Below are 17998 nucleotides of genomic sequence, written 5' to 3'. Positions count from 1 at the left end.
TTTTATTGTTTGACAAAACTAAGTATTATTTGGCAGAGAAAATGTTACTGTAAAAGTACATACCTCAGTGCTATCATTCTTATTTTTGAAACTGTTATGTTATACAAAACATTCCTTTTATGTTTCTTGTCCGATCTGATGGATTATCTTGCCTGGAAAGTTCATAGATCCTGTATGGATGCTCTTCATTCGAATTTTAACTCATTAATAAACACAAAAATCCTTTTACTAAAACTGGCTTTTATTTACACAACTCACCTGTTTACTTACCCTTAAGATCATAAATCCTGTAAAGGTGACAATAACTTGCTCTTCATTCAGAATTAAGAGTTAAAAATACATTCAGAAATGCAGAATTCCTTACTTTATCTGTGAACTTACCTGTTTACTTACTCTTCAGGTGTCAAATTTTGTCAGGGAAAAATACTAAAACTGTGTCTGGAAATCAGAGAGTTTCACTTCAGGGAATGTGTGGCAACTGTGGCTACACTCACATAATTTTCAATATGTATGAAAAATATTATGAGCCTCTCTCTCCTTTCTGATAAAACATTCAAGATGTGTACGACACAGGGAAAACAAAATATAAAAAAAAAATATGTGTGAGTCCTTCAAAGATCATCATGTAGTTTTGAAGTGATGTCAGTTGGAAGTTTAATAGTCAGAGAAAAAGTGAAAACACTGTTGGGTCTATTAACACAGTGGTCCACAAATCAGCAGGGCATTCTTAGTGAAGTGCCTTTTGTTTCACAGATCATTGCTGCGAATCATGTAATGTGTAAAAACCAATATTAATGCCAACCTGATGGTCAAAATAGCAGAAGGAAGAGAATGCTGTTACTGCTAGTAATATATGCCTAAAACAGTACTGATGAGCAAAACCAGAACATATTCAACAACGCAGTATCTCATAGTGTTCCAAGTCAAAGTCAAAAGCCAAGTGAAAAGAAGCATAGAACAGTTGCATTTGGGAACTGGACTTTAGAGGCTTCAGTAACAAGATGCGAACTGCTGATCCACTTGCTGGACCGTATTTTTATTTCTTGCCGATGGCCAATGGCCATTTCAGTGTGACATGTGTGGTGCAATCTTTGGAGTCACATCAACTAAAAGCAGAATGATGTACTGTACAAATAATGTCACGGCCACTTTTAGAGTATTGTATGTCTCCATATATCACTGAGAATCAGAATATTGGAGTGCCTAAACTCTTTGACAGGTACCAGAGATAAGTTTTATGCACTATGTGTTTCCTTCTAATTTATCCTCAAATTTCTGTCATATGCCTACAAAGGTGTTTGTATTTCCTTTTGCCACTTATTAGCGTATAATTATTGAAAATTCATAATTATTAAAAAGAATTGGTTCCTATGGGTGCTGCTATGGTTATGAACATACATATTGCACCAGTAGTAGAGGCAATAATGTGGTATGTTCAAAATGAGCATATACTACTATCAAGCAGAAGACAAATTTCAATAATGCTTCTGCATCAATGGAGAAAAAGAAATGAGTGGAATGTTATCAAATTGAAGCTTATGCATAAAACCGTTATCTGTTATCATATATTTAGAATGCAGCAGATTCCCCCTCTTCCACACTCTTATTTGCCGTATAAAGGTTTAATTCCAAGAAAAAATTTACAGATAAATGAAAAATTACGAAGTGTACAACTTTGCTTCTGCCGTTTGCCGGTAGGTGGCGACAACAGTAAGTAGCGGTCGAAAGAAAGAGATGGCAGACGTCAGGCAGTTAGCTTGGACCTTGATCAACATAACCTCATTCAAACATTAGTCGATTTGTGTCTGCATCATAAAGTTGTTCTTGATTGAAAATGTCAGTTTACGAGCCTAATTCTCATCATTTACAGGAGGTGTTACTGTTTTGTTTCAATATGAAAACAGCGGCCGAGTCTTACCGAGTGCTCTCAAGTACATATGGTAAGGATGCTATTAGTGAAAGAACGGCTATTTTAACGTCGTAGACCAGCATAGTGGTGGAAGAGAGAATGTTTTCGAAGATGCAGAATTGGAGACATTTCTGACTGAAGACTCGCATCAAACTCAAGAAGAATTGGCAAGATTAGTGGGAGTGACACAGCAAACCATTTCAAAATGTGTGAACAGTTGCTTAAGAGGCAAAAATGGAAGGGATTTCTGCATCACATTGTGACTGGGAACAAAAAGTGGGTTCATTATAATAACCCTAAACGCAAGAAATCATGGGAATATCCCAGCCATGCTTCCATGTCAACGGCCAAACGGAATATTCACGGCTCCAAGATCATGCTCTGCATTTGGTGAGACCAGCTCAGTATTGTGTACCATGAGGTGTTAAACCAAGTGAAACAATCATAGATGCTCGTTATCGAACGCAACTAATGCATTTGAGCAGAGCATTAAAAAACAAACGGCTGCAATACAGTGAGAGGCACGATAAAGCAATTTTGCAGCATGACAATGCTCGACCCCACATTGCAAAAGAGGTCAATACGTACATGGAAACGTTAAAATAGGAACTCCTACCCTACCCACCATATTATCAATTTTTCGACGTCTCCCTCTGACTATCACCTGTTTAGATCAATGGCTCGTGGCCTGGCTGACCAACACTTCTGATCTCATGAAGAAGTCACAAATTGGATCGATTCATGGATCTCTTCAAAAGATGAACAATCTTTTCGACACGGGATTCATACACTGCGTGAAAGATGGGAGAAAGTAGTAGCCAGCTATGGAATATACTTTGAATGATACATGTGTAACCTATTTGTTTCATTGAAGCCTCAAATGTTGGGGAAAATACGGCAGAAACAAAGCTGTACATCTTGTAAAACAGATAGTAAAAAGGCAGAAGTTCTGTGTTTGAAGAGTGGTAAATCTTGGATGAAATTTGAGTTTGGAAAATGTCTGTTATATGTATAATTACTTGCATCCTTTGAGACATATGTGCAATATACGAGGATGATTCATAAAGTAATAGCAAACTATTTTTTTGAAGCATGTATTTCACTAACGGATGCAAACAAGATGTCATTCCTCGACATCTCCTTTTCAATACATTTTTCATACCATCATACCAACTTTTTTATTCCATTGGAATAAAAGATTTTCAGTTTTCCCCACAACCAAGAGTGCACCGCATCCTTAACCTCATCATCACCTTCAAATCGTCCTTCAGGGGTCCAAACATATGGTAATCCAAACGAGCAAGATCAGGGCTTTATGGGGGATACAGTATGACCTGAAATCTCAATCTGTGAATGATGACAGGAGTTGGCATGGCAGTGTGGAGGCATGTGTTGTCATGATAGAAGTCCTCTCCGACAGCTCCATATTGCTGGCTTTAGTTCATTCTTCAACATGGCACTGTACTGAGCCCTGTTCACTGTTTCACCCCCTTGCTAACGGTTTTTGGATGACAGGAGACAGTGTGGTACTGGGGTGCAAGACTCACACGTCTCTCGCAGTTGACTTACGAATTGTGTGCAGCCGATCTTCTTCTCGAGTCAGACAGCTGCGTTGATCTTTAAAAACTCTTCTTCTCTGAAGACTCTGGTTCAGGAAATTTCAAAATAGACTTCTTTTCTACTCATGAACAATTCTGTACTCTCAGGATACTTTTGTTTAACTCTGTTATATTTTCATCTCCACAATAAAACAACTTCACAAACACAAGTGTTCAACTCTCGTGAGTCAACCCCATCTTGGACCATTAGATACTAACAGATACAATTACAATATGTTTGGTTTAATAATCCCTATAAAACCAGTTCTTGCTTCTTGCTTCTTGCAAGTCCAACACCAGAAAGTCAAATGTAAATGTCTTTAGTTCAATACATAATTCATTTGTTCACAACAATACAGTTGTTACACCATCAAAGTATAGAGCATGCTTGCTCCTTGTACTGGACATATAGCTTCTATGGCGCGCGCTGCAAACACTTGTCCACACCGATCGACCGTCACTATTGTAGTATTTTCCCGATAAAAATCCATCCTGCACACTCAAAAACTGGCGGTGAGGTAGTCACATCTCCTCTCTCTCACCCTCTTACTTAAAATATCGGGTATTTGAGACAGTGGAAAACCAAGTGTCTCTAGAACGTACACTGAAATTCTCGAGGCACTAGATACCCCTCCCTTTAGCTCGAACACGCGATATTTTATACATATTTATTTTTTATAATTACACAAAATAATTCTTTATGTTTTAACAGTGCCTTTCTTTCTACTAATAACTGTGAATATTTTAGCACAATTATAATACATGACCCTTGCAATCCATGTTGGAGTTATCTCTTTTCAATCTCCAAAAATTCGTGAGTACCAAATCTTCGTTTTCTATTCCTCTTCCAATCATAAATTACAGGTGTGCATAACTCATGAATACATTTGTAACCTGAAACTTAATAAGGCTATTAATGTATAGAATCCAAACTTACCAGACTCTTTCCTTTAAACATGTGACTTCTGTCATGATACTGCCCTTTTTCCCTTTAGGAACAGTACCTATATCTTACATGGGTTGATCCTAGGAGTACCCTTTTTCCTTCTGTTTTGGTAGGTACGCCTCTTTCTTATTCCTATCCTCCTATGGTACAGGTAAACCCCTTTCTTGGTGCCCTCGTCTGTGCAGTATAGGTGAGCTTTTCCTAGGTCTGCCTATCCACGCTTTTTCTCATCCAGTGAATGTCGATTGTGCCCTCCATATCCTTCTTGAGTGGGCCTCCTCATTCATTGCCCTGGCATACATCTTCATGTATACTATTCCTAAATAACCTCTGGTAAAATTACAAATCTACTTTTCACCTTAACTCCACTTTCCAATACTACCTCTAATACCCTTGAGGCCTCTTTCACTCCTCACTCCTACTATATAGACAGATATCATACCCACACATCATAGATGCTATGTCTACCTGTATTTACTAACTCCCTATAGATATGATGCCTTTTCTCTAAGGACTAGCATGGCACATGTAAATATATTTTTGAGAGCAACAAAAATTAACGATGCAGAACCATCACATATCAACAATGCTATATGTGCATCTACTCAGATATATGTATATCTTTACTCCCCTACATCCCTTGGCGGTTCTGATGTCCTTCAGGTTCCTAATTCGTAATTGTTCTGTCTGTGCTTAAGTATATCTTTGCATGTATGTATATGTGTGTTCGTGTATCCTGATTCTTCAGCCTACTTATATGAAATAAGTTGAAGGTTATTGAAACCACGGAAAATAAGAAGGACTTCAGCGATAGAAGTATATGCATGTGGAAAGGGGTAAAGATAGACTGGTACTCAAATTAGAAGTAAGAAAGGAAAAAGTAGAACTGGTTGCTAAGATCGAAGAAGAGAGAGAAGATAGCCCCAAAGACAGACAGGAAACCCTTCCCTCCCCTGTTCCCCAGGATCCCTACTTCACTGGTACTTGAGTGAGAAGCCGGAGGAGGTATGATGTTAAACGTCTCCTACAGAATGGACATTTTCACCTTCAGCTTTGAAGCCACCAAAGAAAAATCTTAGCAATACCTATGGAATGGCAAATGGTGAAGAATCAGTTACTCTTGTCTGCGAGGGTTGTCCGAAAGGTGTGATGTGTGTGTAGTGTTAGTCATGCTTTTACCTACACTACCCTCCCCTTTACATTACATCTCACAAAAGGTATAAAATATTCTTAAAAAATAGAAAATTATACACTACGATAACATAGCTGTTTAGTCATTCACTTTACACTATATTTCATGCACACATAAAGTACTCTGTTCAGTTTATCACGATTAGATATCACTTTGTTTGAATAGTACTAAGATATTATACTTTTCACTCAAATAATATTTTATTCGTTTCATTTCAGGTCTAGAGATCACTGTTCATCTGTGATTCTCTTAAATTGGTCCTAATCCTGTAGTCATATCCAGTTTCCTACGTACTAAAATTATAGGGTAGTTTGAGAATTCAGGAATAGATTACAGAATAGTTTAAGAATTGAAGGGAATTTGGTGCAAGAAAACTAAGTTTGAAGAAAGGCCGAAAACAACTAGGGACTGATGGTCGTCACTCTGTCCGTTAACACAGAATGTTCACGTCCCTGGGGGACAGATGTGACTCTGCCCAGATCCCATGGATCTGATATTAAACTTACTTGAGCAAATGTAAACCAGTACTTTTCGTTAAATTTTGTGTGAAAGTCTACCCACAACAAAACAATCACCACTTTACTACATAACACAACATCAGGTAAAGTATTAGTCTGTTTTATGCCTTGTCATGGACAAGTTTGAATTCTTTCCATAAACTATCCATGTCTTTCTTCGTATCATTAAGTTCCAAAGCTAAATCTGAAGAAACATTGTTAGGGGTTACCCTCTTGGCCACTTTTCTGTCTATTAACTCTTCTACTTGTTCCTCCAGATTGCTTATATTTAAGGTATCTGATGTCGCTAGCTTCTCTTTAAAACCCCTTTCCACAGTATCAACTGTATTGTTGACACCTGCAATTTGCGACTGGACAAAAGGAATTCACTTATCTTGTTTCTCAATATTCTCCTTTAGGGTGTGCAACCTCTGATTTACGACATTGAAGGTAACATTGCGTATGTTTTGAAATGATCCTAATTTTTCAACAAGTCCCATTTCTACATTATTACATTTATCTTCAATGTGAAATTCTAATTTTTTTAATCTTGAAGTTGCTCATCCTGTTTCTGGTTAAATTCAGTAAATAGTCGATTAACATGGGTATTCAAAGAACTAGTGAATTTACTCTTTAAATCTAACTTCAGATATTCTACCTCTTATGTAAAGAGTCAAATTCAGACTTTAATAAAACTATATTTGCTGCTTGACTATTCGGGGTTTCACTTTGATTACTTAAAATTTTCTCTCTGAGCATCTAATTTACTATTTAATTGGGTATTCACTGAATCTAATTTAAGGCTTAAATTTGCACTCAGTTCATCTCTCACTGAAGCATTTTGAGCATTCAGATCATCTCTCAACAAAGCACTTTGAGAATTTGACTCTGTTCTCTGGTCATCTAATTTAGCATCTAATCTAGAATGTACTAAACCTATTTCTCTCCTTGGAGTTTCATTCTGGGCTTTAATTAAATTCACTAATTCAGACAAGTCTGGCATTTCCCTGGTCACTCTAATCAGTGCGACTGGTTCTGCTAGTTGTTCCTGATCCATATTTTTATTGATCTTAGACCCAGTAATCATCTAAAGAAAATTCACCACTGAGTACAATAACTACAATAATAATTTATCATTCCTCCATCCCCTCAACTTCTACTAAATAATTATTGGTTTTCGATCGCCCGGCGTAGAGTTCTAGCTGCGTTGGTGAGCAGATGTGTAATCAGTGCCGGCGGCGTCAGACGTTGGTTTCAGCGTCGTCGTCAGCGAGCGGATGTGGAGTCAGCACCGGTGAGCAGCAGCTGGTGCAGTCGGCATTAGTGGCTGGTTACTGTGTTGGCGTGATGTACATGTGTGAAGACTGCTTACTCTCCACACCCAATCTTCTTAGTCTAAAAGTTGAGGTCTTCTCTCCAGTTTTCTCCGCTATTACTTTCTCACATCTTTTACAGCATTGCACTCACAGCTATCTTTGATTTGTTTATTGGACTCAATACGATTACTGGAAACTGTTCTTGTATGTTGTTAGGATTGGTGCTATGGCAACACCTAATATCTTCTTACCGTTTCTGTCTTTAAATTACTGCTTTCTTTGGGTCCTGTCACTTAGGGGATTACAGGAGACAGTGTGGTACTGGGGTGCAAGACTCACATGTCTCTCACAGTTGACTCACATATTGTGTGCAGCTGATCTTCTTCTCCGGTCAGACGGTTGTGTCAATCTTCACAACTTCTTCTTCTCCGAAGACTATAGCTGGTTAAAGGAATTTCAAAATAGACTTCTTTTCTACTCTTGAAATGATTCTGTACTCTCAGGATACTTTTGTTCAACTCTGTTATATTTTCATCTCCACAATAAAACAACTTCACAAGTTTCACACAAGCGTTGAACACTCCTGAGTCAACCCCATCTTGGACCATTGGATACTAACAGATGCAATTACAATATGTTTGGTTTAATAACCCCTGTAAAACCAGTTCTTGCTTCTCGCAAGTCCAATACCAGAAAGTCAAATGTAAATGTCTTTAGTTTAATACATAATTCATTTGTTCACAACAATACAGTCGTTACACCATCAAAGAATAGTGCGTGCTTGCTCCTTGTACTGGACATAAAGCTTCTATGGCGCACGCAGCAAATGCTTGTCCATGCCGATCGACCGTCACTATTGTAGTATTTTCCCGATACACGTCCATCCTGCACACACAAAAACCAGTGGCGAAGTATACACGTCTCCACTCTCTGACCCTCTTACTTAAAATATCGGGTGTTTGCGACAGTGGAAAGCTGAGTGTCTCTGGAACTTACACTGAAATTCTCGAGACACTACAAGTGATGCACCCAGGTTTCGTTTCCTGCGATGATACATGGCAGAAAGTTTTATCCTTTAGTGTTACATCGTGCCAGAAATTATGTGGCAGCCTGAGCACACATAATCTTGTGTTAACCAGTGAGCGCCTTAGGCACACATCGTGCACACAAAAAATGGTACATGAGAACCTCACTAATAATAGTATCAGCCTATGTGACACATACTTAGTTCCCTGGGTAATGTTTGTACAGAAATACATTGGTTCTAACAAATCATGGTGTCAGCAAGTCCCACATTCATGTCAGTAACAGCTGTGCTGGGATGACCAGAGCATTGCTCATCTGTGCCTGAAGTACATCCACTTTTAAAGGTGTCTACCCACACATACACTCTTCTCTCACTAATGCAGCTATCTCCATACCTTTCTTTCCATTATCCTATGGATTTGTTGAGGTTTTATGTCCTCTGATCACCAAAATCATATCACTGCTCGCTGTTCTTCTAGGGTGCACACAGCTAGGGATGCAGCCATTTTGTTTCAACGCCTTTCCTATTAAGCATGTTGTGCCATATTTTCGGATATGCCAGAACTTCCTCAGAGCATGCATCTTCACTTCCTGGGAGTTTCAAATGCCTGATGTGTTAATTACATTTAATACTGATAGCTTGCTGTTACTTTTTGAATTGCCCTGTAGAAGTGTCTAACCCCTTAAACAGTTGTCTGCTGTTAAAGAGGTAAACCGACAAGCATGAGCACTCATGTTCATTTACCATGTTAGAAATGACTGTTGGTGATAACTTAGTGTGGGCAGATGGCTGTGTTGTCCAAACCTTATTCTCTCTCTTCCCTGTCCACATTATCACATGCTAATTGTGAGCTGACTGTTTTGTTTTCGCTATCGGTCATATGTTTTCATTACTACACACATCCAAAATGTGTGAAATGAGTTGATCGTAAGATATTAGCAATTCTCCATAAGGCTAGGGGATCTTCATATGATTTTCATATGAATTTGAGTCACACATGCACCTTCATTACACACGAGATAATCACTGTAATCCATTAAAGTAACCAGTAAATTTTGAGCAATCTACAGTTAGGCAGAATGTTTGAATGTGGCATAAAAAAATTTAGAATGATTATCAATCCAGTTAGTCAAATGATGGGTAGGAAGACTATTAAAATGCAGGTGCAAAGTCTTTTTCCCTCCTAAGCTGCCATTCAACTGTCCTCCATCTTTTCCTGTCGTGGCTAATGTTTTCACCTCCAGGTAAATATTAAATCCTCTGAAACCTTGGTTTTCATATCGATTGTCATAAAAGCTGAAATTACTCTTATGCATGGTAATGGTAGCATAAGGTAGTTCTCTTCAAACTGTTACTATTTAGCTTAAAAGAACACTGTGATAACAGATAAACTCACAAATTACACAGAAAACTGCAGCCACAATGTTTTCTGTGTTAAATGAAATGGGAAATATATATGAAAGGTATAAAAATGCGCAGCTCAAATTTAAAAAGTGTTTATCACACACTGACCTACAGTTGGATTCTCAGTGTGATGCCTTGTTCGGATAAAGTGTTCATATTATTACTTGCAACAGAAGTTAGATTGCACTTCTTGTTCGTGTTGGGAAGGTAGTTGTGAATGAGGACAACAATGCAGATTCACAATGTCATTTATGACAATGGAGTATTGGTTAGCCACGATCAGAAAAATTGCGTAGCTACGGGGAAAAGGGTGGGGGGGGGGGGGGGGTATGTTTTAAAATTGTGCCAGATTTAGTTCACAATTAGTGCTTTTTGTGATGAAACAATTACTACCACATGCATGAACTAAAAAGCTGAAATGCAAAGCTTTATTGATCATAATTTTATAGTTTTTCTTTAATGTTAATACACTTATATTTGACTGTTTATTCTAGTGCAAGCCACATTTGTTAGTTGACAGGACCATGCTTCAGTACAATTGCATAACATTATTTTCACTTAATCAGTTATTAAACTAATATTCAAAGTTGCAGGAAGAGGGTTAATTTAAAAATTACTTGCCACTTCTCTATGTACTGCAAAAGTCTTGTTAATAAAGCATTGTCATGAATTAAGCAAATAAGGTTTAGCGTTCTTTTAATTTATGCTTCTTTCACTGACATACTCATTAAAGTTTTTATGACATCATTATTTCACTCAATACTAGACTTCTCTACTCACTTGGAGCTGATGTGAAGGGCATTGTGTTGAGACTAGCCAACCCAAATGACTTGGTGACAGCTCCTTGACAGGTTGTACATGAAATGAGAAACTGCTCCACACACAGATGAAATTGTTGCATGTGTTGTCAGGGGTAAATCACGGAGTATTGTTATTATGGATGTCTGTGGCTACACCCATGAATATCAAAATCTGTCTGAACCTCTACCGTAGTTCATTTCATAGTAAGACTAATGATCACTGACAAACTGTGTACTTTGGTAACAAGAATATTTTGTTGAAAATCTGTTCCCTGGTGCTGTAGGTATCTGGGCATATCTTTCAGATATGCCTATTTGTAATGCCAGTTCAAAACTCCACACACTCTTGCATTGTAACACATGATGATTGTTATCATCACATGTAAGGAGGGAACTATTTTTCTTTGTTTTTCATTTCTAATGTTGATACAATATAATTACATTAAATGGATATTCTAAAAATGTCTATTCTCTGAATACCAGCTGTGCTTAAGGATATGAAGAGGTAACAGTTGGTGCAAACTGCATCTTTCACATAATTTGATGTTGTACTCTGTTTAATATCTCTGGAGGCAGTCTTATGATGCAGGCAACTTTTTCCAACTAAACAGCGAAATCAGCAACTTGTGTGATGTTACTAGAAACGTCTGTCTTGCTGAATGCTCATACTGCTTGTAATCCATAAAGATAGTGATGTTATTCATTTTCATTCGTGTTTGGCAGCTGCTTCTACAGATTCATTAGTCAGTCCTGCTTCACAAATGGAACCTGTGTTTATGCTATTCTTAGAGTGGTCAGTGGTGATAAGTTGAGAACATTGTTAGTATATGATTTTATCAAAGTGTCACATTTTAATAGTTACCCCATGATATTTGGAAGTTAGACACAAAATTTATTTTCTTTTTAGGAAATGATATACTCAGAGCACTGGAGAATGGTGTTTCAAACTATCCAAAGCTAGAGGGAAGATTTCCTCAAGTAGCTGGTCTAAGCTTCGCTTTTGACCCATCCAAAGCAGCGGGGCAGAGAGTAGATCCTCAGCTGGTGCGCATTGGAGATGAGTACCTGATTCCAGATCAGCATTATCGCCTTGCAACAAAGTCTTACCTTTATTCTGGCTGTGATGGATACACCATGTTTAAAGATGCCAAAATAGTGGTGAGTTATACACTCAGTTTGAAAGATAAAATACAGGCAAGAATGTTTTGTAAGTTTGTTTGTGTGTGTGTGTGTGTGTGTGTGTGTGTGTGTGTGTGTGTGTGTGTGAGAGAGAGAGAGAGAGAGAGAGAGAGAGCGCGCACGCGCGTGCGTGTTTGCATGGGCGTGTGCGTGTGCACACAGAAGTCCTACAGATAGTTCTTAAAATGTGTATATGTTACATTAATGTCATCTAAAATGTTGGTAAATTTTCATTCCACTGGTTACAATTTCAAGCTCTCAGAATTGGGTTGATTTGGGGGTATTTTCTTCCTCCCCTATTCCAAAAACATCATTTTTTGAGCATCTCCCTCCCTTTACCAAGTTTTGATGTGACTGTAAAGTATATTTTCGGCAGCAATGAGAAATAACTCTTCCATTTGTGTACAGATTCACTAGATATACCTATATGTATCTCACTGACTTTCACCATAACTGAGATTACGTTTGCTTCATGTAGGTGACTGCGATACGAAATATTTCACATACAGGTTTAACAATGTATTAGGGGAATGGAAACCATATTTACAGTGTTTTGAAAATTATCTTTAAATCAGTTAGTACTCTGTTATCAAAAGAAACTTCGAAGTTTGAAGATAAATCAGGGACTGAAGCATAAGAAAAGATACAATATATGACCTGATGAGTGGAATTCCAAATCAGAAATTTATATCAATTCACAGAGCATTCATGGAGGTAATGGACTGTCTACAGTGGAATGTAATAATTGAAGCAGTGAAAGTAGCAACTCACTGTAAAGGCATTGAGTGGCCAGTATGTGCATAAACAAGACCAAAAATGTTGCCATGCCTTCACAAAATGTTCTTCAGTGTGTTTTCAGCCTGGTTTATGTACCTCTTGATGACTGAGCTCCTCAACAGTGTGGGTATGTGTAACCTTTATTGCTTCCATAATTTACAGAAAGATTGTGTGGTGGTTTGCCACATAATACAGTTTTTCTCCCAACCCCTGTCATGTTGTTGGGCAGAAGTGGAGAATAAATTTGTCTCATCTATTATTTTGTAGTTTTTTAATTCTTTTTTTTTAAATGAAGTATTGATTCTACCTGCTGGTATGTTACTCCAAATTTAGTGGATACAGTGAAATATAAATGTATTACTCACACTAAATTAACTGTGACTGCTTAATTTTAGGTAGATGAAGATGAATGTCCTGAATTGGGTTTAGCAATTCAGAATCACTTCCATGCCATAAATATGCGCCTGGGCAAAACTAAACGACATTCAAAACACCGACAAAGCCTTGTCACATTGTCTCGCAGGTAAGGTTACTGATTTTTTGTTTCACTAGGTGAGCTATATCTCCCTTCCTTTAGTTCTTCTGTACTGGCTAAATGTATCCTGCAAATCATTCAGAAAAAAACATATTTTTGTAGCAATAAATGTATTACTGTTTGCAGCATGGATTAAGGAATCTGAAAGTTAACATCACAAACTTTGTAAGATTCAGTCGGTGTAGGCTTGTTAACATAAATAGGAGTTACAATAGAGAGTCAATCTGAGACAGTTATCTAGTAAGTATAATGAAAATAAAACGTTGTTCTCATACTCTTTTCACTCATAAAGTTTATTTTTACCAATGACCATCGACCAGTATGTTACAATTGGTCACCAGACAACTTTTGAAGTCACCCAGCTTTCAAAGTATGGCACTATAGAAGAATTCCAAAGATCATGTATGTTTATGGAGTAACTGATGAAGAGGTGTAGAAATGAATGAAGGGGAAATGAGCTTTATAGCACAACTACAGAAAAGAAAGGATATGTTGATATGCTACATCCTGATGGAATGTTTAATTTGGTAATGGGAGGAAGTGCATGTGATAAAAATTGTAGATGCAGACCAAGGCTTGACTACAGTAAGCAGGTTCAAGGTTATCTATGTTGCAATAGTTATGCACAAATGAAGAGACTTTTCAAAAGATAGACTAATGTGGAGAGCTGCACCAAAGTAGTCTTCAGACTGAAGACCACAACAATAATATTCAACTCTTTATATTTTACAGAGGTCATTTAGATTGTGATTACAATACTGGAAAACATTATATACCTAGAATTTGTATATAAATGTCTCAAAACAGGCAAGTTATATCATTCATTTAATACATAACTAGTATTCAGAAAAATGCAGTAAATGAAGCAGGCAAAAAGGATTACAATCGTCTCAAAAATGAGATCGTCAGGAAGTGCAAAATGGCTAAGCAGGGATGGCTAGAGGACAAATGTAACGACGTAGAAGCTTATCTCACTAGGGGTAAGATAGATACTGCCTACAGGAAAATTAAAGAGATGTTTGCAGAAAAGAGAACCACTTGTATGAATATCAGGAGCTCAGATGGAAACCCAGTCCTAAGCAAAGAAGGAAAAGCAGAAAGGTGGAAGGAGTATATAGAGGGTAAGGGAGTAAGACAGGGTTGTAGCCTCTCCCCGATGTTATTCAATCTGTATATTGAGCAAGCAGTAAAGGAAACAAAAGAAAAATTCGGAGTAAGTATTAAAATCCATGGAGAAGAATTAAAAACTTTGAGGTTTGCTGATGACATTGTAATTCTGTCAGAGACAGCAAAGGGCTTAGAAGAGCAGTTGAACGGAATGGACAGTGACTTGAAAGGAGGATATTAGATGAACATCAACAAAAGCAAAATGAGGATAATGGAATGTAGTCGAATTAGTCGGGTGATGCTGAGGGAATTAGATTAGGAAATGAGACACTTAAAGTAATAAAGGAGTTTTGCTATTTGGGGAGCAAAATAACTGATGATGGTTGAAGTAGAGAGGATATAAAATGTAGACTGGCAATGGCAAGGAAAGCGTTTCTGAAGAAAAGAAATTTGTTAACATCGAGTATAGATTTAAGTGTCAGGAAGGCGTTTCTGAAAGTATTTGTATGGAGTGTAACCATGTACGGAAGTGAAACGTGGACGATAAATAGTTTGGACAAGAAGAGAATAGAAGGTTTCAAAATGTGGTGCTACAGAAGAATGCTGAAGATTAGATGGGTAGATCACATAACTAATGAGGAGGTATTGAATAGAATTGGGGAAAAGAGGAGCTTGTGGCACAACTTGACTAGAAGAAGGGATTGGTTGGTAGGACATGTTCTGAGACATCGAGGGGTCACCAATTTAGTATTGGAGGGCAGCGTGGAGGGTAAAAATCGTAGAGGGAGACCAAGAGGTGAATACACTAAGCAGATTCAGAAGGATGTAGGTTGCAGTAAGTACTGGGGATGAAGAAGCTTGCACAGGATAGAGTAGCATGGAGAGCTGCATCAAACCAGTCTCAGGACTGAAGACCACAAGAACAACAGTATTATGAATTTACCTCTCTGTCTCAAAAGTCACTTGTATAGCAAACAACAAGACCCTGAATCCAACGGTAACCAGTATCTACAAGTGCATATGTCATCAACATGTAGAATTTACAGATATCAGTCATTGTGAAACTATTAAGGAAAAACATTAAACATATATAACCACTTCAGTAAAGACTGGTTTTCATAGGAATTTTTAAAAGTATGAGTTTTCAATAAATGTGTGAGCTCCACCTTGTCGGACACCTTTATCCAGGAAAACAGTGTGCCTCAGGGTTCCGTCTTGAGTGTTGTCCTCTTTGCTATTGCCACTAACCCTATTATGACCTGTCTCCTGCTGGGTGTTTCCGGCTTCCTTTTCGTAGATGAAGATGCGTTCTAGTGCAATTCTCTACGAACTTGTCTCCTTGAGCAGCATCTTCAGTGATGTCTCGATCGTCTTTACTCATGGAGTATCGACAATGCCTTTCACTTTTCCACTGACAAAACCATTTGCATGAATTTCTGGTGGTGCAATTTTCATCCACGGTCTTTACATCTTGGGCCTGTTGCTCTTCTATTTGTTGAAACTACAAAATTCCTGGGATTCATTCTGAATAGAAAACTTTCATAGTCCTCCTACGTGTCTTACCTGGCGGCCCACTGTACACAGTCGCTCAATGTCCTACTTCTCCTCAGCTGTACTTCCCGGGGAGCAGATCGAACCACCCTCCTCTGTTTGTAACAGTCCCTTGCCTGTTCGAAATTAGACTTGGGTGTTTCGTTTATGCATCTGCATATTGGTCCCTTTTACACCATCTCAATACTATCCATCATCATGGCATCCCTTTGGCTACTGGTGCCTTTTAAACTAGCCCGGCTTAGAGTCTGTATGCAGAAGCAGAAGCTGCCGAACTACTGCTGTCATACCACCATGACTTTCTCCTCAGCAGACATGAATGCCGTTTGTCTGCCATGCCTGGCCACAGATCCTATGCCTCCTTCTTCAATGACTCGTTTGATCGCCTGTATAGGTTGCGTCCGTCTCCTCTTTTACCTCCAGGAGTTCGCTTTCGGTTCTTGCTCTGGTAACTTAACTTCAAGCTACCTGTCACTTTCCCGATGAGTGTGAATCCTTCACCACCTTGGTTTCATCTTGCAGCCCATGTTCACCTTGGCCTTCATTCGCTTCCTAAGGACACTACTCCAGGCTTGCTCTAATGCCATAAGTTTTATGGCCTTCATACAGCACTTTGTGATAGTACCTTTGTGTACACTGATGGCTGTCAGGCTGACTGTGGTGTTGGGTGTGCCTTCATCATTGGCACAAACGATTTTCGCTATCAGATTCCAGAACACTGCTCAGTATTTACAGCAAAGCTTTTTGCTCTGTATCAGGCCATGCAATACATCCGGAGACATAGGCTTTTCAATGGCGTCATCTGCTCCCCCTCTCTCAGTGCCCTTTAGAGCATGTGTGTGCTGTATACCATCCATCCCCTGGTGCAATGAGTCCAGGAAAGGTGTCACTTGCTCACTCTTGATGAAGCCAATGTGATGTTTATGTGAGTTCCTGGTCATGTCGGTCTGATGGGAAACGAGACCGCTGACACTGCTGCCAAGGATGCAGTCCTCATACCTTGGCCTGCTAGTTGTTCCATTCCCTCTGATGACCTCTGTGTTGTCGTCTGTCAGCAGGTGGTATCACTTTTGCATCTCTCAGTGGCTTGAATGACTTCCTCTTGGCCCTCTCGCCATGAGTAGTTCATGTCAGTTAGGTTGCATATTGAGCACTGTCTTTTTAGCCTCAATTTTGTGCTCATTGCCCTCAACCTTTGATAGTTCGCCATTTCCTGATTGAATGTCCTTTTTTTTTAAACAACTTACATTCTTATTTATGTTTGCGGTCTGTGTTATCAGCTGTTTTAGAGAACTTCATGCAGGCTATCAACCACATTTTACTTTTTATCCATTGTCATGATGTCCTCCTCGCCATGTCTGGCGACAGCGACTCTGTCAGTCGTTTAGTCCGTATTGTGGCGGGCTTGGATGTGGCATGCAAAATCGAGCTTTACTTTGAAGATCCAGTCACACGAAGTGCAATACAGTTGCCCAGTGAAGTTATACAGACAGATGTAATTAGACTTATCCATTGTAACAATATAACGAAGGACATTTAATCTTTCATTTAGGACCTCCATTTCTCTATGGTGTATTTTTTGGATCTATCTCCAAGTTCCTGTTTTTAGCTGTCTTTCCATCCATTGATTTGTACATGTAGTCGTTTTTAACTCCTTTTTTTTCTTTGTGTTCTACTGTTCTGACATGGTGCACGTGACCTAGTTGTTTTTCATGCCCTAAAACAAAACAAAACAAACAGATCTCAATAGAGGCTAAACTTGGGCATTATAACACAGTGATCAAAACCAAATATCTGTAAACAAGTGAATGTCACAGATTGGCAGGAAAGGTTTGATTGATTGAAGTTGAGAAGTTTGAGTGCAAGATTTTTTGGAAAATAATGGGTCTTGAAATGATACCTGGACACACAGACCACAAGGAAGAGAAGATTTGTGTGAGGAATAATGAAAGGCTAGTGGAGTCAATAAGGCTACTATGACCAGTGTTCTACATACATCTGTTCAAGATGAGTGTGATCTGAGTAACAAAGCAGACTCTTAATGCACTGAAGAATGGACCCAAAGTTTCTGGTAAATGGTTCAGGAAGGTACGAAATGATCTAAAGAGCATTTGAGTACAGATTACGTGATCAACAATTTAAAGGGCTTCCATAATAAAC

At 38.5% G+C, this 17998-nt stretch overlaps 1 protein-coding gene across 4 annotated transcripts in view; it reads left to right on the top strand.

Annotated features, from left to right (window-relative positions):
* LOC124803023 (trifunctional nucleotide phosphoesterase protein YfkN) overlaps window positions 1–17998 on the top strand; it is a 210069-nt gene that overhangs the window by 148741 nt on the left and 43330 nt on the right. For all 4 annotated transcript variants that reach the window (XM_047264135.1, XM_047264132.1, XM_047264133.1 and 1 more), the window contains 2 exons: window positions 11597–11847; window positions 13041–13168. In XM_047264135.1, the coding sequence (XP_047120091.1) occupies window positions 11597–11847; window positions 13041–13168 (379 nt within the window). The remainder of the gene's footprint in view (window positions 1–11596; window positions 11848–13040; window positions 13169–17998) is intronic.

This window comes from Schistocerca piceifrons, chromosome 6 (genome assembly GCF_021461385.2).
Source record: "Schistocerca piceifrons isolate TAMUIC-IGC-003096 chromosome 6, iqSchPice1.1, whole genome shotgun sequence".
NCBI lineage: Eukaryota > Metazoa > Arthropoda > Insecta > Orthoptera > Acrididae > Schistocerca > Schistocerca piceifrons.
The sequence above is the reverse complement of the archived record's forward strand: the minus strand, read 5'-3'. Positions and strand labels throughout refer to the sequence as shown.